General features: G+C 39.6%; 2 protein-coding genes across 7 annotated transcripts; one reads left to right on the forward strand and one right to left on the reverse strand.

Moving 5' to 3' along the window:
• The first annotated feature begins 56 nt into the window (after window positions 1–56).
• On the forward strand, window positions 57–13,277 carry NUSAP1 (nucleolar and spindle associated protein 1). Of its 4 annotated transcripts, none has more exons than XM_069017372.1 (12): window positions 57–201; window positions 1,380–1,445; window positions 2,503–2,694; window positions 3,744–3,918; window positions 5,594–5,683; window positions 6,403–6,503; window positions 7,231–7,293; window positions 7,486–7,673; window positions 9,782–9,969; window positions 10,933–11,043; window positions 11,575–11,686; window positions 12,194–13,277. In XM_069017372.1, the coding sequence occupies exons 1-12, from the start codon at window positions 109–111 to the stop codon at window positions 12,279–12,281; spliced, it is 1,467 nt and encodes a 488-aa protein (XP_068873473.1). In that variant the 5' UTR covers window positions 57–108; the 3' UTR covers window positions 12,282–13,277. The 4 variants fall into 4 exon arrangements, with proteins under 4 accessions (XP_068873473.1, XP_068873474.1, XP_068873476.1 ...); XM_069017373.1 differs by having other exon boundaries at window positions 9,782–9,957; XM_069017375.1 differs by lacking the exon at window positions 7,231–7,293.
• A 935-nt stretch (window positions 13,278–14,212) lies between these two features.
• Window positions 14,213–21,744, reverse strand: NDUFAF1 (NADH:ubiquinone oxidoreductase complex assembly factor 1). 3 transcript variants are annotated; one of them, XM_069017380.1, is made up of 5 exons: window positions 21,508–21,744; window positions 19,578–20,106; window positions 17,583–17,768; window positions 16,314–16,388; window positions 14,213–14,651 (listed from the first exon to the last, which is right to left on the reverse strand). In XM_069017380.1, the coding sequence occupies exons 2-5, from the start codon at window positions 20,079–20,081 to the stop codon at window positions 14,511–14,513; spliced, it is 906 nt and encodes a 301-aa protein (XP_068873481.1). In that variant the 5' UTR covers window positions 20,082–20,106; window positions 21,508–21,744; the 3' UTR covers window positions 14,213–14,510. The 3 variants fall into 3 exon arrangements, with proteins under 3 accessions (XP_068873481.1, XP_068873480.1, XP_068873479.1); XM_069017379.1 differs by having other exon boundaries at window positions 19,578–20,126; XM_069017378.1 differs by having other exon boundaries at window positions 19,578–20,196.
• Window positions 21,745–21,798: the final 54 nt, after the last annotated feature.

Raw genomic sequence — 21,798 nt, forward strand, 5'->3', positions numbered from 1 at the left:
CCGGCGCAGCCAATGGGCGGGCGCGGCGGGCCCGTTCGAACGGCGGGGGCGGGGCGGGCGGTGTCGGTTGGCGCGCGGCGGGCAGGGCCGGTCGGTGCTGCCGCTGCCATGGCGCTCGCTTCGCTGCAGCCCCTGGAGGCGCTGAAATACGTCGAGCTCCAGCGCATCGCCAAGGCCGCCGGGCTGAGGGCAAACCTTCGGGTGAGGAGGGGGCGGCTGGGAAGGAGCGGTGCCCGGGAAGCTCCGGGTTCTGGGGTGCCCCCCTGCCCGGCCGTGAGCCGAGGGAACGCGTCCCCGCGGGCGGTGCTCCCTCCCGGGTCTGGAGCGGCGCTGGCAGCGGCACCGGCCGCGCGGTGCGACGGTGGCTCCGCGCTGGGGTGCCCCGGGAGGCTGTGCTGACGTCCGGGAGGCGGGCAAGCACTCAAGGAGGAGGAGGAGTGCAGGGCTCCGGTGCCCCCGGGGAGGCTGCCCGCTCGCCTCCCGGCCCTGCTGGCCCGGCTGTTCCCCCCCGCTGGTGTTCCAGCGCTGTTTGCCTCCAGCGTGGGTAGTTGTGGTTGTTTGATTTGTTTTGGTTTTTTTTACGACTTGGAGTGGGAGGAACAGTGACAGCAGGGTACCTTAAGGGAGGAGAGGGCGCGTTTGGCAGTCGAGGCTAAGGGCGAGAAGTTTAAGGACCCCCAACGTCCTGCCTGGAGCCGCGGGTGCACGCGTGACACGGCCCCGCCTCTCCTGGCAGGCGCTGCCAGCAACGGGAGAAGTCATAAAGCCTTAAAGAAAGATCCACACCTTGGGTGGACAAGGCAACTCCCTGTCCTCACAGGACTAAGAATTGTTCTGGGAATGTTAGTTGCGGGGTATTTTGATTTTATGCTGCCCTTTCCAATTAAGTGTTTAAGAGTCTTTTATAGCCTGAATTATCAATGGCGTGTTTTCATTGTTATTTTATTACTATTACTGCTGAATGTATGCGAGGGATGAAAAGAATGCTTTGCATGTAGCATGTGCAAGACAGAAGGAATTGCAGAAATTTGATACGATTTTAATTCAAGTTCAGCTGCACTGTGGCACTTAGAACAGTTTGTCTCATTCCTTGAACGATTAACCTTCTGAAAAATAGACAGATCAGGAGAAACCCAGTCAGGGAAATTTGCCTTTGTCCCTCTGTGGAGAATATGCTACATATTAATCTGTGGCCTTCGGCACTTTATTTAACTGACTGACTGACTCAAATGACGTCCTAGGCATGTCTTATTCTGTTGGATTCAGGAAATGTTCTGCTTGTTTGTTGGATCAGTTTATAGGAGGCTGGTTGGGCTTACAGAGTTCTTCAATGACTTAATGGACTGTTTGGTTCATGTGGTGTTTTGATTTCTCTTCAGGCAGACAAATTGTTGGAATCATTGAAGCAACACTTTGAAGGGACAAAAGAAGAAAGTGAAAATATGGTAATAGATAACAAATCAGCCATTGCTTTTAGGAAGTATAATCCTTAATTTGTAACCAATCAAGCGAGATATGTGCCGCAGGGTGTTTTTGACCATGATGGGAACTGTAATAGGAATACCTTTTTCTTCTTAGTGCCCTTAGTTTAAAGCACTCATGTACTGATAGAGATAGATATGCTAATGTTAGCTTTGCATTGGCCTCCTCTATGACTGAAAGCTGATTTCCTTTCAGCTGCCAAAATTAACAATGTATTTTTCAGCATCAGTACAAAACTCTCCTCTGTGAAAACTAACATTTAATTTCCACTGAACAAATATTAATTCTTGCCTGTGTGGCTCCAGACACTATTCAGTACTAAATATAAAAATATTTTATTATTTTGCATGCTTAGATGAAGGGGACTAGATGCTAATAGGAAAGCATTTTGCATCCACTACAATTTACTTACAATTTACTACCACTATAATGAAAGCAATACAGTTGTGCTGCTTCCTTTATTTGTCTCTTGTGTATTGTTTTCTTAGCATTAAAAAAGAGCTTTCTGTAATCTGAATTATTTTGCTGATAAACGTTTTTGATAAAAAGTAATTTGTTATCTGCTTTTTCTAAAACACATCTTCCTTGAAGTGCATTTCCTAAAAATCTTCTTTAAAGGTTTGAGGAACTGGTGTAAACCTTGTCAGCTTTTAAAAATTTTTTACAAACATGAAAGGAGCCCTGTTTTTATTGGTGAAGAGTATTCCACAAATGTGGGAGGGTCATGGCATCATGCAAGTTAGATTTCAAATATAAAGTATTAGGCCTTTATAGTCTTATTAAAATGAAATATGATAAAACAATAATAGGAATTGTATTTAAAGTCTCCAAACAATGAGCTTTGATTCTTAGAGGAATCTAGATAGTGCTGGTTTCTTAATTACTACACTGCTAAATGGCATGCTACTGTTTTTCCTCTGTATGAAATACTTTTTTAATAATGAAATTGAAACTGTCCCTGGAGTACTTAATTTATGTTTGTGTCAGATATCTTCTGATTACAGTATTTTTCTGCTACAGGGTCCTGTAAAGACTGCATCTGCTTCCATTAAATCAGATGAACTGAGCAATCAGGAGGAAATGATGTCAGATTCAGGGTGTTTTATTACAAAAAGACGTGGTAAAGAAAAGAAAATAACCAGAAAAAAGAGGAACTCCCGTGAGGAAATGAATACCAGTGAAGAAAAGCCAGTGCTTTCGGATGAGAAAGAGGTAATTTGCATTGCATGGTTATGTGTGATGACTGTCCTCCCTTCCTCTGAGCATAATTTAAGCACAACTTGATTTCTTTTCTCTCACCACTTATAGATGGTATATGTTTATATGTGTGTCTTTGGGTGTGTATACACATGTATAAAAATTCATATGCAAGCATTCTGGTACTGGTCTTTTGTACTTTGTAGCACTGACTTTTGTCTATCTTAACTATGTGCTATCCCATAATAAACAGACATTACATGCTAGTCATTGCTTCAAGAAAATAAATTCGTCTAAGAAATATACAATTCCAAACACTTTATCTGAATGTAAGACTGCTTTCTCTAGTTCACTGTAGTATTCTGAATCTTAGGCTAGTTTCAGAATTTAGCTAAAATAAGGCTGTTCTTGCTTTTTTGATACAGAAAAAAATCATTAGAAGTCACACGATTGCCAAAACCTCATAAATTTTTTATTGTGAGGGTTGTATGAGTGAGGGAGAGAAAGTTTCAAGGTGAGGTGGAGGCAGAATTTTTCTTTCTAGAGTTACAAGGAGTAGGTAAACTAAGAACTGTTTGCAAGACTTTTACTCAGGTAGAGGAGGGAAATGAGAAAATGAAGAGTGTTAGTCTGTTAGTGTTAGAGATGTACAGTATACAAAGATACAACAGTAAAAAGTAACATCCCCAGTGAATTTATTTTTACTTGCAAACAATTAACTTTTACCAATAAAGGCAATTTTATACTAAAATGTTAGAGCTGTGCAGTTAAAAGCTTTATAATATATCAAAGTTTGTGAAGTAACCGGGTAAGTATTTCACAAGTTAATTCAGTTTGGACCTCAGAAAATCTCTTGCTCAATCTCCCAATGGAAGCGGACTTAGCTATGAGGTTAGACCACAGTGCTTTAGGCTTTATCCAATCTGATACTGAAAACCCTTGAGGATGAAGGCTATGCACCTCTCTTGGCAACCTGTTGCACTGACTCACTGTTCTCAGAACAACAGCCTTTCTTTATAGCCACTTGGAACAAACTGGTTAAACAAAGTATGTTTAAATTGCAGGTGCATTCTGAAATGGAAGAAAATGAAGTGCCTCAGGGTGAGCACAAAAAGGGACAGAATGTATTACAAAACAAGAAGCAAATAACTGAAGAGAGCGCTATTGAGAATCCAGGGATGGGTACTGGACAGAAAAAACAAGTAGAGAAGACTTCTACTAAAAGCAGGGCAGAACAACGTAAGTAGAAAATTGGGAAAAAGTAACTTTAATTTGTGCTACTTCAAATAACCAAAAGGTACATTTTATTGCGTCTTCAAGGATTTTTGTGGCACGTCTGTTGATCACTACCTTCTTTTGGGGATACCAGAAGAAAATCAGTCTGCTTTGAGTTTGTGTTACTTGTTTAACATATTGTAACACAAATCCACAAATTCTGCAGTGTAGGAATTTTGCCAACTTCAGAACTTTGACTTCAGAACTCTTGTTTTTAGTGAAGGAGTTCTCAGAGATCTGGATATATTTGAGTTTTACACTTCCAAAAGGATCAGTGCCTTTTGGAATACTCTTGAGGTGTTAGTTGGCTTTTTAAGAAGTGGCAAGAAAGGGAGGACTTGCTTCCTCATGCTTCATTTATCTTTTTCTACAGGTGAACAGTTTTATCTTTTTCTTTCCAGGAGTAAAATTAGCAGAAAATAACAGACAGAATCCTTTATAATTTGTTTGAACTACCTAAGAGTGTCTGAATATATTCCAGTGGATCACTTTTTCATCTGGTGGTGTTGTTAGTCCTTCAAACATGATGCCACTGAAAATATGAATTAATTTATCCCCCACTCCTTTGTGTATTCAGCTGACATAAAGAGATGACTTTGCCTACCCAATCTGATTAATTCTTGGTATTGTGGGTCTGTCAAGTAAGATGCACACCTGCATTTGCTCTGTTAGGCTCAGTGTTTGTAGTCTGTAAGTTTTATTATGGATATTCTTGTTGTTCCATAGAATTTACAAGGACAATCTTATGGGAGACCACCATTAATTTTGAACTAACTTAAAAATCTGTGATTTTCTATGAAGGTTGTTTTTAAAAAGAAAAGCAAGAGAGTATGTGGGGGATGCTTGGGTTGAGGCAGCACTCATCCTGACAGTTGGAACAGTGTTCATCTCTTCCTATAGCTGTAGTAACAAGTGTCTGCATTTAATATTGACAAATTGATTTTTCAACCATTAATTTTAACTGCATGCCCTTATTTGTTTCCAATAAGTATTCCAATAAGGATTTCTTTCAATATATTAAGGTCATCTAAGTTTACTTCTGAGGGGATGTGAATGAACAGAAAAGCAAATGTTTGGTTTTGATATACGAATGAACTTGATATAAAGTCTTTACCTGATTTTTTTCTTAAGAAAATTAATCATTAAAATGTAAACATGAGCTTATTGCTGTACCTGAGAGCAGAGGTGACAAAAACAACTTGGACTCTCTGTATGTAAATAAGGCAGTGGCAGAAAAGTTGGTCAAAAGGTATTTCTTCTTTGTTATCAACATTTAAAAAACACAGATCAAGGCCTGTGAATTTAAAGTCTGCTTTGCTTACCACAAGCACAGTTCTCTTGTTAACTTTCCCTGAAAAATATTTTACTATCTATCATAAGATACTAGCCTAATATGACTTTAGGGTTCATGCTGGGCTTGAGGTTTTACAAGATATGTTATTATTGACAAACCAATTAAAACACTTTTGAGAGACTTAGAACATATCTATTCCAGCTGGTTTTATTTCTCAAAACCTAAACCCTTGAGGAGATAAAATGTGTTTTGAAACAAATATTGGAACACTATTTAAAACCACTGTGATTACTTTAAATCATCTTCCAGGAGTTCTAATGCTTTTGTCTAATCTTACTGTACCAGGTGATGCTCATCCTGCAGAAGGGAAGATTCCTCTACGTGTAGGCCGTGCATCTAGGTCTGCAAGAGTAGGAACGACAGCTACTACACCAAGTAAGATAACCTCCCATCTTTAGAAATAGATGTGTTTTCTCTGTGTAAAGGGAGACTTGACTTAGTTTTTCACAACTCAAATTTCTATTCCTGTTCAAAGAAGAGAATATTCTCTCTTTAAAAAGCAAGCAAGCAAAAAATATTTCCCAAAGGTTACATTTCAAGGTACATATTCCAGCTTGTAAATTCATAGTAGTAAATGACTGGCATGTATGTTAAAAAACTGGTTTATTGAACATTTTGGTGACTTTTGGATACAATACTTGCAATTAGTGATTTTTCAAAGAACAGGAACACATTACCGTTACTCTTGCTTGTTTAGTTTTCACTTTATAAATACTATGGTTGTGCTGTACTACTATACATTAGCTCATGTTCATCACTTCTTAAAATGCATTAAATAAACTCAAATGCAGAAGTATTTATTGTTTTCTTTAACTGCAGAATTTGAGGGCTGGGTTAGATGATCTTTAAAGATCCCTTCCAACCCAAACCACGGTTCTATAATCCTCCAGATTACCAGGTAGCTGGCCATGTAGCTGGTGAAATAGATTCTTTTGGTCCTGTTTGGTCAGCTGTGTCTACAGCCTTTAATTAGAGGGATGCAGTGTTTTCTTTGAGGCCATAACAATAGGTGTCACAACATTCTCCTATGAAGTATTAAACTTCCTTAGGACCATATCAGATCTGTGAATCTTCTTATTTTTGGAACTTCTTAGACTTTAAAAAGTTGCACGAGGCTCAGTTCAAGAAAATGGAATCTATTGCTGACTACATCGAGAGGAAAAAAAAACTGAATGAAAATTGCAGCACTGTTAAGGTAAGAGATAACATAGGAGGATACCCATTGTTGGCATATTCATTTATTTCCAGGGCCTGTCTGTAAAAGTCTTACCAGGTCTCTTTAGATCAGTAAGTAGCTGGTCATGTGAACGTGCAGTGGAATGTTATAACCAATGGAATTTAACTGTAGTCCTACATAACTAGTTATATAGTTATTTGTATATAACTTATGTAACTATACAAGTTTTTACATGTTAACAGTGTACAGCTGTAGAAACCAACAACTGACTTGTTGGTTTTGAGTAAAAATAATTGTCACAATTACTTTTGTGAAAGATCTCCTGGAACTTTTGTTTACAGCTGTTGAATTGCTGTAGAACTTAACCAAGGGATAGGTTATTTTTCAAAGAGCAGGAATTAAATATTAAGTTTCTCTTCTGTGCCTGAACTATCATCCAATGGCTGCATATGACTCTCCTTTAAAATACATGCAGTATATGTTCTCAGTTCTTGTATTTCACCCTCACGTGGCTGCTAACAGGGCCTCTCACAAAGTGCAGTAGAGCCTAAAAAAGTGACAGTAATGTATCAATGAATGTAGGAATGAATAAGTCAATGGCCTTACAATCGTTCAGGTTGGTTACTCTAGCACTGCCAGGTCCATATCAAACAGTCACAAGGAATCAAACTCCTGAAGACTACATTTATTTTTTTAATGACATATATTGCATCAATGTATACTTCAGACAAATTACTATTGGCAGGTGCCAATGGTCAGGAAATCAATTCTCTTAAGAGCATCAGAAAAAGACACTCCACATTCTAAGGTATGTGTTGTCAGGTCAGTTTAATAATAATAAAACTATTTACATTTAAAATAAGCTTTTAAAGAGGAAAACTAAAAGACAACTTGAAGAGGCCATATGCTTCTGATTCACTGTGTATTTTCCTTTCCTCTTGGCTGCTTTGTAGATAATTTTTCAGCAGAGTCTGGTAACTCAGAATTTGCTTTTCCCTAGAAACAAGCCAGTGGCAAAAGGTTTTTATTCAGCCCAAATCCAGAAAGAGGCAGATTCTCCAACACCTGCACTCCTAGTAACCTCCGGCGCTCACCACGCAGTTCTCTGAATGCTGTTAATCGGAGTATTTTATCCCAGAGATCTTCATTTAATCCTTCTGTACTTTCAACATCCAAAATGAATGTCAGGTAAAAAGAACAAACCAAAGCTACCAGCAAGCCATTTGATATGATACACATGAAATAATCAACACTGACAGAGATTTTACTACATTATTTCTCTTCCAAACATGAACTATGCAAGACTAATTCTGATTACTAACTTCCAGCCTGGCTTTGTAGCCGGTTTAAGCCTTACTGTTCTGTTATTATCTTCTTTCTTCATTTTTATGTCTGTTAGAGGAATCTCAAATCCTGGCTTTCATTTTGCTAAACTGCTCAAGCCAATTATTTTTCTTCCCTTACTGTGTTAGGTTTTCCATTTTGACAGGCAACCTAATAGTTTCTGTTTATCTGAATTAATTTATCTTCAAAATTTTTTAATCAGAACGCTATTCAGTATTCCAGGTAAATCTTGCAATGGACTCATCAGTTGGGGTTTTTAGGTACTTTCTTCCTTTTGTCCTCTACTTCCCCTCCCCTTCAGTGTCACAGCAGGGGTCCTCTTGTGATTGACTACTATAAGCAGATTGTTTCTAGCAGATGGGAACCAGGCTGACACCAGAAAGTCATGAGGAATTGCTAAATGGATGAACTCGTTCTCAATGCTATTACACCTCATTTCCTTTTAGAACATCATGTGTATATCATCATTCCTCCACAGTAATCTAATTCTCTATTAGTGTTAATACTTCCTGAACTTCTGTTATCAGTACATTTTATTAGCTTATTAATAATTTCCCTAAAGTCTTGATCAAGAAACCTTTTAAAAGAAGGAATTGAAAGGACGGTCCTTATGGTGTCCTATTGATAAATGTCCTTTTGCTTGGATTTCTTTGTAGTGAAAGCCCTTATTTCTACTATTTCTTTGTTGACTTCTAACTATCATACTAATTTTGACTTTAATCAGTTTATTAAAGTTTTCACAGGGTCTGAAGTTCTGATTAGACATTCTCCCTTTGCTAACAATTTACGGTTGTTTGCAGGCCTTGGTTGTGTTACTTTCTCTGATGACCTTCACTTTTCAACTTTTGCATGCCAAGACCATGGCTGCTGGGGCTTTTTTTTGTTCCTGAATAAAGTGTGTGTGGGATTGTTGTTCTTAAGTCAGACAATGCAACTTCTCATATTGGTATCTGATAATATATAATTATGTGACTTTGGAATGCAGGTCTTTTGCTGTTTGAAGGTCAAAATCAAGTTTACAAACTTAGTGGCTTTGTTTTTACTTTAAAAGTCCTCTTTTTGATTTCAATAGATAACAAATGAAAAAAATACACTGCCTCTAGTGTCCTCTTGGATGAGCTTGGATGTCTCCACTGCACCCCTAATTGATTCCTAGCAATATGTAAACCAAAACATTACTTTTAGAATTTGCTTCCATTCCACTGGTCCAAATTTGCACCGTGGTGGATCTTGCAAGTTGTACTTCATCATAAACTTGCTTGCCCATAGAAACATAGCTTTCCTCAACGCTTACTCCCTTTCTGAATCTTGCAAGCTTATAGCTTATTCTCAGTACCTTTTTGATGTGGATGTTACTTCATTCAAGATTTTGAATTTTATGCATGTACTCACAGGTATTCCTAAAAAATGTGTATATACACACATACATACAGAATGTGCATGTGTCTTGGAATGCAGGTAACTTGGGTGTTTAAAAATTTCCAGCTTCTTCCTCTTGTAGCTCTTTGAGGTCTAGCATTCTGATAGTTAATTGGCTTTCAGTTTTTCTTAATTTGAATTTTAAAACTAACGAAATATGCAGACTCCAGAATACAGAATCTAAGTAATACAGATCTAAAGTAAATCATATCTGTTGGTGAATAAATCTATTTGCTTATTGCTTATTTGCTATTTGCTTATTGCATCCAAATATATTTGCTTTCCAAAATAAAAAAGAAGTCTGTTCTTTGTAGTTTGTAATATTACTTACTGCTATTGATGCTGGCTCAGAACTTAATGTTATACTAGCAACCTATTTTAGAGCAGTTTTTGCATAAGCTGTGAACATCTTTCACACAGTAGATCTTTCTACCTGTAATAAAAGTAGAATGCAGAACCTTCTGTATTTTGGCAGATGGCTTACATTCCTTGTAGGTGACTAAATTTGTCTTCATGTTTCTAATAACTTTCAGGTTCTCAGAAGCCACAAAAGATAATGAGCACAAACGCTCTCTTACCAAGACTCCATCTAGAATGTCTCCATACATGGAGGAGATCTGCACACCTGACATTCAAAAGAGCTGCAAATGTATAAGTCAGAAGAACAGTAAGGGAAATGCAAGAAATAATGATCTGACTGCACCAAAGGGTAAAGTGGATGGTGAATATTTGGCTCTTTCAGATCAAGACTTTTGTCTTACTAAATTTTAAGTTTTTAACAACAAAATGTCATGTAGACCCAGGTTTTAATTTAGATCTCTAATTTATGACTTGTTCTTCCAAACTGCAGTAGTTTCTTTGTTTTCCAGTGGTTTGAATAAAATGTTTAGGTGCCACAACTTAAACATATGGTACCTAGCTACCTACAGAAAAGAGGGCAGAAAATCTTCTAGACCTTTAGGGACCACATAGCAAAAGATTCATATAGCAGACACAGGGACACCCTGTCCTCAGTGAGAGGAATTCCTGACACTTTCTCAGAGGTCTCACTCTCCTTGTGGGGTTAAGCATGCATCAGGCTTCTAGCTGTGCTTTAGTACAACCTGTTATCAGCCTCAGCACCCTAATCAACTCAGGAACTAAAATTAAGAAAAATCAGAAGTCTTCTGATTACTAACGATCTCTGCAGCAGCACAGCTCTGCTATCCAGCCCTTAGCATCACAGGGATATTTGCACAGGTCAAGAACCCAGAGCTGCCTGGTTTGCTGTATAATAGTGATGTTTTTAAGGGGCAAGCAAAGTTCCATGCTAATCTGAAGCTGGCCTGTTCCAAAAGAATGCTTCTTCGTTTAATGTGAAAAGCCACTTGGTTCCAAATAAGCATAGAGAAACACAACTTGCTTTGAAGGACTAGAAAAACACATGAAGCTGTACGTGCTCTTCCACAGTATAATCATAGCTAAAAGGCCAGTACTCTACAACTTTTGCCCTCTTCAGACCTGGAAGCTCCCCATTTCAAGTGAGCTTTGTTTGTGCAATTCTATCTTTAGAAGTGGCAGCAGGGGCATTTAATGGCTCTTTGGTCTTGATAATTGTAGTGTGGTCTTCACAGGCACTTTCCAGCTTTCTGTGTACATTGATGCTCTTGCAACTCTAATTATGGTATCTTGATGCCTTTTGTAGTTCTTACCCCCTTCAAGTTTGGTGCTCAACCTGCAGAACCCACAAGTGGAAAGAAGACATTTGATCTCAAAGCAAGTCTCTCTCGGCCACTTCGGTATCAGCCACATAAAGGTACTGTGAGCCTGTGCAGTCTGCGGTGCTCACACCCCTTACACCCCCTGTTCCTACAGGGGCGCATTGATACAAACAGCGACAGTGAAGTTTGCAGTCTCCTTTCCTGCCCCTTTTCCTTTCTCTCTGGGTTCCCACATAGTATGCTTTAAATTTCTTCACAGTATGTACTTTAAGAACCTCCCTACTGAAGATTAAGATTTTATGACCAAAAGCCCATAAATACAAGAATAAATATCCTTGTATTCCACTAAATAGATGTGTGTACAGGAAATATGAAATATTCCTTACCCAGTGAGGTGGGTTTTTTTAATCTCATGTGAGAAGCTGAACTTCGCATGCTGAGTGTTACTTCTAAGTACCTGTTACTACTTACAGAAGAACTACTTGTAGGGAATGGGCTGGTGAATCTGATAACACAGCTTGAAGAGGCATTTCATCTTAAAGACCACCAGCAAGTAACAGACTAGCTAGGATAAAGTCATGGTAAGAATTACTGAACTAGTCTCTCTTTTTGCCCCTAACTTGTAGGACGACTAAAGCCATGGGGAGAATTTAAAGAAAATGCTGTTCTCAGTAAGTCTGGTGGTAGCAGTATCTCTTCACGTAAGAAAGATTACAAACAGCCACATCTCCAGACAAGGTTAGTATACCACTAGTCTTTTTATGAATAGTGTTACTTAAAATAATATGATGATTCATTCTTCTTCTTAGGATCTAAATGTAAATTTGGGAAAGAATGCTTTTTTTGTATTGAAGCTATTTCTCCTTCCAATGACTGCTGAATTTCAGGAAAGCCAACAGGAAAGGCTGCTCTGAATTTTCTGAATTTGTTAAACTTTTTTTCTGTGAAAGGTATCAGTTTCAGAGTTTGGAGATTTACCTTCATCTTGGAAGAAGCTGTCAATATTGACATGCTGTTACCTTGAGTCTTAGACCTGTATGTCTGAGCAGAAGTATTTGCCTGAATGTTTGAATTCAGTCCATAATGGTACTGTTATCTCTGCCTATGGCAAAGGCAGTACACTGATTAAATGGGTGTTAAGCTGTGGTCAACTTCAGATTCCTTTGGTTGCTTGTGTCTCTACCTTTAATATAACTTGATATGGTCTCTTTTTTTTTTTTTTTTTGTTTTGTTTTTCCCCTCCAGGGAAGAAAGGCGTGAGACACTTGAGCAAGACAGAAAAAAGAAGAAGGCTCATGCTCTTGGAAAACGTAGAGGCCTATCTGTGTGTTAGGACGAATAAGAAGTCCTAACTAGGACATCATTGTAAATATTGTTCCTGTCATGTAAAGGCTGGTGCTGTCTGTGTATGGTTCAGGTTGCTATTAGCTAGTGGAATCCAGAGAGCAGTTAAGGAGACCTTGTTATGTGCCCTGAGCATAATGTTTCTTTGATCAACTTCTCCACTGAGATGAGAGTTCCAAACTTTCAGCGGCTTAGAACTCTCTTGTTGCTTCATAATGTTTTCATTTAACTAATTTACTTGACTAAAAGATGTTAAAGAAGAAAATATAAGCGGAAAAAAGATGCTCAAGAAGCCTCCTTGCAACTTAGGATAGACTTGCACATCAGAATGCACTTGTTGTGTGCTAGAATGCAGGCTTTGGACAGCAAGCTTCAAAACGGTGCACAATATTCAAAAAGACAAGAGTTAGAAGTAGTACCTGCTTGCCCTGTTCTCCAGATCAATCCTTAACTTCTCTAAATTACAGCAATTATTCAGCATTTCTAATTGCATGCTTATGAAATAGTAGGGAATTTCAAAGAGAGGAGAAAGTATGCAAGCTCTCTGGAAAATGAAAAGCTTACAGCATAACATAATTGTAAACTACCTTTTAAAAAAAAAAGTCACAACTGAATTTACAAATTACCAACTGATGCTTTGAGCAGTTAAGATTTTGTTCCTTTCTACGGTAAATAGCAGATGTTAACAAAATTCTCTTGCTTTTCATCTCCAAGATGCTTAAAAGAGGTTAGTGTTGAGGCACATTCAGTACTTTGGTTTTAAAAGCAGTTGTTATTTTTACATTAAAAAATACATAGAAAAATTGTCTGGATTTGTTAGGGATAGAACTAGAAAGGTAATTCAAGCAGTTGTAATCTCAGCTGTTGAGCAAATACACGTTTCACCGAATTTAGTGTCCTATCAAATATATGTTGCAATGTCAAGAACAAGCTATTTCTTTTATAAACTGAATGGGGAAAATAAATATTTTGTATCTCTCCTGTTTATCAGTGGCTTTATCCTTTAGTATACTATGTATAACTGCTTCCTTACTGTAGCACTCTTTTTGTTCACACTTGTATTTACTACTGGGCTTTCCTGTGCCAAGTTTTCCTCATGAACTCACCTGCCTCCCACTCCATGAAAGATGTTTGCTCTGGTATCTTTAGAAATAACCCTCATCCTTCTGCACTTAAGCTGTTGAATTGATAGTACAAGATCCTGTTTCAGCTTGCTTCATTGTGGTCTCTTCCATATAAAATACAGGTACATTTAATATTTCTAAAGTATACTTAAACAAGGTCACTGTGGAGGTGGTCAGTGCTTTGATTACTTAAATTTGACAGCTGAAACATACACTTTACAAAGCAAGTGCTGACTGGTTATCTTGAATTACTGAAAACTGGAGTTTCTCTGAAAAAGGGAGGTGTTGAGCTTCTGTGCCACCAGTTGAGGCTGTGATTTCTTACAACACAGCTGAGTTAGGCTATCTGCACACAACAAAAGTGGGATCTGCTCTGCCCTGTAATGGTGCTAAGTAAGCCAAGCTGTGCCTCCTCAGGGAGCAGACAGAGCTGGGATTTTCCTCCCACCCCTTCTTTGGAGCATTACTTCTTTCCAACAACCTTAGCTCTGCAACATCGTAGGACTATGCTCAACAGCTCTAAGAAAAGTCAAGCCTGCTGCATAGCTCTTATTTCCACCTTGGCGCAGTGGCAGCTTTTTCTTTTTTTAGCTATCCAGAGGAGCCAAAATGAAAGGTTGAAATTCTTCTGCCTTTTCCACTTTGGGTGCTGCTCTTTGTAAATTTCAGTAGCTGAGTCCTCAGGGTATTAAATCTCATACCCTTTTCAGTATAAAACTGTTAAAAGTGTTTTACAACTGTCACCAAACCACATAATGGAGAAAATGAAAGTGATGTACAAAAAAGAACAAAAAACTCATGAAATACTTTTATTTCAGTAAAGGTCAGGACAGAAGCCAAAACTTACCTAGGGAAGAGTTACTACTTGGTAAGAACATCACAACTCCTCTAAGGCTATGTTGCAGTCCATGTATGTACAGTCTCTCCAGGATTCTGTCTCTGAGAGTTCAAAGAGGCCAGTGCTGTCACGCTTCATGCACTTATCTCTTTAATGTTTACATAGGCTCTTCAAGTTGTTAAAAGCCATGTGTTAAGAAGTATTTTATAAAAATAAACCAGGTATCTAAAGAATTTATAAAGGACACCAGCCCAGCTTAGACTGGAGTGTTCTTGTCATATGTTTCATAGGCGAACTCTTCTCTATGAGCTCTGTCCTTTAGCAGACCAATAAAATCAATCTCCAGCTGGAATGGACCATCTACTTTATCTCCAATGGTGAATCCAAGGGTTCTAATCTAATTAAAAGACACATAGAGGTAGAACAGTATTTATAACATTACAATCAAACTCAGTTGTATCTCCCACTTCTACATTTTACACATCATTCACAGCCATCTACTTTAAGCTGGTGTTTGTTCAAAATACAGCAGCATTTCTCAAGGCTTGAACACTTCACTACCCCATTTTCAATACACACCCCAGAGGGAAATTACTCCCCATTTGCCTTTCTACCACTGTATTAATAAACCCTTGATTTAAAATGGCCTGAGCCTAAAGCAACACTGCTACTTTTATCCTTCATGGTTTGTGTACAGCCACTGTCACCACAATTGGGTTTCTAAACACATTTTCATAAAGTCAAAATTCTTTCATGAATAGGAAAAACAAAGATGTAATTAAGGATGGAAGGGATCAGTCTAGATTGTGATACACCATGTACTCTGTGAAAACGCCAAATCAGACATTTTAAAACTTAATTTTAAGTTGGCATGAAACTTAATTACTGAGTTTAATAGTAAGACAAGGTTCTTAACCATTGTTTTCCATTTAGAATAATGTTCTTATATATAAGAACAAATCTGTGTGGCTCAGGCATGCTTTCTATTAGCCTGTGGCTTGCCCAGATACTCTCTCAGCTCTCACATGTCACAAAACACTTCCACTGTTAACAGGTCAGTTGAGTCACCAGTGCAGGCCACCTGATGAACTCAAGCTGCCACAAAGCCCTGCTGAAAGTGCAGGTCTGAGTGGTGCCCATGATTTTAAGGACTGCTATAAGTTCGGGAAAATAATGCCTAGGATCTGTCAGATGAGTAAATGTCTAAATACTGCAAATGTATACTAAATAAATAAGAGAACAACACTAGATAAATGCATTGACACTCCTCTGGATCATTCTAATGCTTTCAATGCTATCCCCTTCCCCAGCAGCAAGCTCTACAAGCAGCCCCTTGGCTTTTGGAGCCCGGACAGTTTTTAAAGCTCCTTTCTTCCAAATCACATTGTTATGGATACCTATGGGAGTCACCCAAACTCTCTGCTCTGAAGCATCTATTCCTAACAGACTATCTAACAGACACATTGACTGTTTCCTGCCTTTTTTATTCCTATTTAATAATTACTTCCTTCCTTTCCAGGTTCCTAGGAAAACATACATTAGTACCATGAGGGCCATTCATTTAAGAGCTGGACTTGATGGTCCCTGTGGGTCCCTTCTAACTCTGAATATTGTGTGTGTAACCAAGACATTTTATTAAGATTTCTTAAACTGCCTTCACACTGCTTCCCTGATTTTTGGGTTTCTTTAAAACATGTTTGTAAAATTACACTGCAAGTACATAACTTTTACTGTCAAATGTTACACATAAGATAACCATCAACAAAACTTCAGTGGAGGATGCTTAGATCAAGTACTATTTTTCCCTTTAACTCCTAGTAAATATTTTTAAATACCCCATATATGACTTTATGTTTTCATTTACCACACATGAGAACAAGTACCTTATAACAAGATGAGGCCCTTCAATTTCAAATAACAAACATTAGAGAATTTGTAAATTATCTAGATCAGGCCAATATGATCTTGAAGGAAACTCTGAATTTCTTACAGAGCAGTTGTGTGTTCTTTATACTGCTTTTTCAATTGAAATTTCAAAAAAAGCCTATAGAAAACTTGCCTTGTCTAACCAGACAGGATGCTGGTTATCCTGGACTCTTCCCCGACTGGAGAGAAAGAATTTGGAGAATGGAATCTGACATAAACAAAACAAAATCAGACTTTAGTGTAACCAGTATATAAAATAGAAACTTAGGGAAAAGAAAATAAGCATGTGTTAGTAAAGAAACACTGTGCTATATCTGGTACTAGCATTAGCCGGGTTTATAAAACTAGCACAAAGAAACAACCCACATTAACCCTTTCAACTGGCTACTCACAGCCAGCTCCAGGCCCACCCTGTGGTGTGGTGGCTGCAGCCATCACACAGGAGCGTTACCCTGTTGGGACACAATGAAACGCTGCAGCACAGAAACTGGCTGTTTACACTGAGAATATCTCCTTCCAATAACATGAAAACATCAACCAGAAATTACTGCAAAGCCTAGCATGTGTACATACTGACAGCTTGTCTGTACCTAGGATGTGGATTTCACAGTGCAAACTTAGTACTCAGACATCAGTACCTCTAGGAAAGCACTTCAGGATAATGTAACAATTTCTTTGAAAGCAGTGGGAGCAAGAAAGTAGGGCTGACTGGTGGCTGGTGAGAGGAAAACATCCAAGCCAGCAATGACACACCGACTTTCATCCCCCTGGCTCCTCATCTGTGAAACACAGGCTGTTCCCACATGATTGGACAATGGTATCATGAAACACCCAACACCAATTTGTAAGGATGTGCAAACCTCCTTATTGTTGTCATCAGACAATTACAAAAGGTCCCCAAGTTGCATCAGAGAAGAGCCACAACTCACAATTCTTAAAATTATTATTTTGTGTCACAGAATCAAGGGTCACAAATGACAAACCCCAACTCCTGAGTCTGACTGACTCCAGAGAGGCTGGGAGTTAAGCAAATCCTGTTGCATGGAACAAATCCTACATCGGCCTACACCCATTTGTATTACAGATAAAACGGTTATCACAGAGAATATTCATGGGAACACCTGCTAAGTTTCAATTGCTGTATCTATCCCATTACTCCAGTAAGAGCCAACAGTAGGCATTAAGGGGAACATATGGTGGATCAATTCTTTAACACAATTCACCCAGTGTGCCCTCCCCCAGTCCAGTTTTGGGAATTCCCAAGCCAAAAGCACATCTTGTATAAAGAAAACGTCGAGTGGACAGCAATTGAAACAAACTGTGAATGCTGAAAGAATTCCCCTTCCCATGTTTTGGCCAGGACCCCAAGAGTGTCATTAGTTTGAAAGATTCATTAGTTAACCTTTATTTCCTCCCAGTATGGGCCTCCTCGGGTGAACATGAAGTAGCTGTAGAGGTCATCCTTTTGGTGAGAGAAGTAAGGATCTGTATAAATGTTTACCATCCAAGGTCTGCCATCACCACGGACACGTAAATACAGACTGTTGAAGTTTGACCAGTCATAATACTTCTTCCTGTTAAAAGATCCCTACAAATTATTAATAAACAGAATTATTCCTCTGTAATAAAGGGACACTTTCATTATGAGGAACAAAGCATTGTTGCTTTGATCACTGCCCTTGTTATTATGTCAGATAGTATTTACTGTAACATAGTGAACACAGCTACACTGTCATCATCCTGCCTGCTGAGCTCACTGAATTTCCCTCATCAGTACATTAGAGACCAAAAACTGCAATATTGCCACTCTGAGGACTCACACTTTCATTATAAGGCACAATCTTCTAAATAGCAGAAATCAGACCTCCTTCCTAAAGACTGAATTCCCTACCAGGCAAGTACACAAATGCCATGGTGATGGACCAGTACTTATGTAGTTCATTAAGTTTAATATTCTGTGGTCAGTTCTACATAATTGAGAAGTGATGACAGGGAATTGAAGCAGTGAAATAATTATCCCCTTTGATAACTTCGCAACTGAAGACTAACAAACACTGGGAGCATTTAATGTTTTCCAACATTTTTTTTCCATTAACTGTGTAAAATAATAAGATTGCAAGCATGTCTAAATCTTTACTGAATTTTTTCCAAAGATCTGAAAAATCCTGATGTTGTCATTTGCATGATGGCATATCCAAGAGTCTTCAGAGAACTACACTGAGGTCACTCAGAGCAATGAGGAGCAGGGGTCAGGGTTATTGGTCAGAACTGCCAAGAAGTCAAAATTAGCACCAAAAATTCAGATCTTTCCCCTTTATTTTACAGCACTACTACAATTACCTATCGGCTATCCTTCTACCAACTCATCTTGTAGGTAACAGAATGAGTAGATCATCAATATATCAATATAAGGTGTGTAGCTACTTGATTTTATGGTTTTAACAGTTTTGAGCCTTTCTACTTAACTAAAGATGGACTGATACATTCCACTTCTTCAGAATTAGGAGGTGAAAGTTGGAGTCACATTTGCACAAGTCAGTAGCAGTCCTGAGAGTTTAACTCAGGCAACACTCCACTTGCTGTTCCACTCATCTGATCCAATGCCACCATTTTAATCAGTGTACATGTGCCTCTCATTAACCCATTGATTTTGGTTACTCATATTCTCTGCTCCCCAAGATTATGGCCCAGAAATTATTTACCTGAGTACTTGTGACAAGACACAAACAACAGAACACATTAAATAGTTAAAAGATTTTATCCACTGAGTGAAAATGTTCCTTTGCTTTTAAAGGTGCTTAGAAATAAGGGATGAAACAAGCAGTATCCATAATAAGCACATCCATTTCTGGTCTATTTTGCTCAGTTCTGAGCTATCAAAGGTTTGTGTTTCGCTTTTTCTGACTTACAGTAGGAGGCAGACCTTTAAAAAGTACATTTCAAAACATTGTTTTCTGTTCCTGTGAGAAGATGAGTTCATTCACCCTAACCAAGTTTGATGAATAGACCAAGTCAAAGCCCAGAAAATTCTTACTTATGACACATTCAATTAACTTCAAATTTAGAAAGATGTCTATTTTAATCATACCTATTTTGGATATAAAGATTCATTCCAGATCCTTCATTTGTAAGGATGCTGCAAACAGGTTGGTCTATTGTACATAAGTAAAAGATCAAACATGTATTATTCCTTTTTTAAGAAAGGAAAACAAAATCCAAGAAAAAATTTAAGTTCCTAGCATGCCAAAGGATACAGCAGCAATTACATCTCTGAGAGAAAGTCTAATACTCCTGAAAGTGATCAGCAGTAAAGACCAGGCCACTTGCTGTCACTGGCATTCCACAAACACCCTCAGATTCAGTAACAGAAGCTGTGCAAACACGGAGCTGTACTTACCACCACAGGTCTGGATCTCATACTGCAATATCCACTGTATTTTGTCTCCCCATCACGAGGTACTTCTGTATTGAGGGTTCCATACAGCAGAGCAGCCTGGTTATTCCTACCCAGTTTGAGGTAAACTTTACTTTTCCCTCCAATCTCTACATCAGAGGAAATAACCCATTCATTTAAATCTTCTTGGCTCCGAAACTGCCACAATACCTTTGTTTGTTCCAACAAGTGCTGACTTAATGGATGGCCTCCAGGTCCTAGTAAATAATCTTGAGTTTCCTTCTTCAGCAAGCTTAGCTGAGTCTTTAGGTGATCAATGCCCTTCTTAAAGCTGAAATCAGCATTCTGCCAAGACAGTTTTTTCTCAGGCTCTGCCCCTGGCCTCCTGTAGCTGCTGTACAATTTTGAATTGCTGAGGAAAGGTCCAAGTAATGAGAACAAAACTTTGTGCCTGCAGCATCCAGCACGGAAGGAAGCACCATTCAGCAGCATTACAGTCAGAGCCATACTGGTAAACTTGAAGAATTCACATCTAGTAAGGCAATTAATGGGCTGAAAGTTAATTAACAAGAAAACTAGTATTCAGAGCTATCTTACTGTAGTTACTGTAGCTGATCTTCACCTTCAATGAAAAAGAGAAAAGGTTATAAAAGATTACATATGGGATGCTTGTGAAACTATTTAACTTTTATAACTGAAATTAGCTAGAAATCCAAGTAATTGGAAAAAAGAATGAAAAAAAACCATCAGGAATTACACTTCCTCAGAGCTCTAATTTACTTATTGACTTCCACCCTATGCTTTCTTCTCTTCCCATGGTGTGAAATCCCCACACAAATAAGAAAACCCAAGTAAAAGACTTCAAATAAAACTGAAAATAGAAAAGAAAATCAGTTTCTCTTCATCCCTTCCACTGTAAATAAGTTTAAATGTTATGAATAATACCAGCAAGAACAACCTATGAAGGTTTCTAAAAGATGACACCTATATAACTAAAAAGTATTATCCCCTGCATGAAAATCACAAATTCACAACAGTCAGGCACTGCTGCCACGCAGATAAAAATTACGATCTCATCTGACACAGATGACAAAACTTTTCAGGTATGAAGTCCTGCAGCAACCATACCACATGCTTCTTCCATGTCACCCTCAATATACCTGTTTTAGGATTAGAGACATTTGCAAAGACCAAAAAGTTTAACATGGAAGACTGCAATTCAATAGGGTTTTCTTAAATAAGTCTTCAGGAAAACTCTGCTCAATGCCCTGTACAGAGGCTATTTTCCTTACTTGTAAAATTAAAGATATTTTGTTGTTGTTGTTGTTGGGGTTTTTTTATGCCACAGAACAAATCCAAAAATGATGTCACATGCATTCAACTCCTCTGAGCTTTTAGGAACGGAGTCAGGCACCCCACATATATCCTCTATGTCACTTACCTTCCTTTACCCACGGTAAAATCCACTACTGTTATTCTCACACCTAATTAAGTTATGGCTAAAGCTATACTGAAGAAATTCACATTTTGCTCTGTCGTGCACTTCACAAGATCGGAGGCAAGCTCCCAATCACGAGACCCTGTCTCCTCATTGCTTCACCCGAGTACAAGAAGAAAACGGGGAATTTGAACATATTCTACTTTAGCCCGGTCTTTGTCCCTCGGCAAGGCTTTAGCAGCCCGCCGGTGCAGCGCCAGCACCAAGCACGGCCCGGCAGCTGCGACGCCTCGGCTTCCGCCAGGGCCCGGCTTGCGCCGCACCGCGCCGCGGCCTGGGCACCGGGCCCGGATCCCGCCCGCCCTCCTGAGCCCGCGGGCAGAGGCGAGGCCAGCACCGGGCGGGCGGCGGCCGCGGCCTCTCCCCGCAGAGCGGCCGCCCCGCCGCTCCCGCCCCGTGACCGACCGACAGACCTCGGCGCCAACACCGGCTCACCTTCCCGCCGCCGCCGGCGGGGCCGCCGCGCCCGGGCCGGCCAAGCAACGTGCACCGCGCCGCTCGGGTTCTGCCGCCAGCGACGGCGGCCACCGATGTCCTGCCCGCGGCGGCGGCCAAGGCGCGATCCTTGACCTCCGCGGATCTCTGGGCACCGGAGGAGCACTCAGGAACGGAGCGCCGGGACAGCGGGCGGCTCCGTGAGGGGACAGCAGCGGCAGCAGCGGCCGCCCCGCCCTCGCCCCGCCCCACGCGCCGCGCATGCGCGGTGCCCTTTGTGTCGGGCGGGCG

Source organism: Aphelocoma coerulescens, chromosome 5 (assembly GCF_041296385.1).
Source record: "Aphelocoma coerulescens isolate FSJ_1873_10779 chromosome 5, UR_Acoe_1.0, whole genome shotgun sequence".
Classification (NCBI taxonomy): Eukaryota; Metazoa; Chordata; class Aves; order Passeriformes; family Corvidae; genus Aphelocoma; species Aphelocoma coerulescens.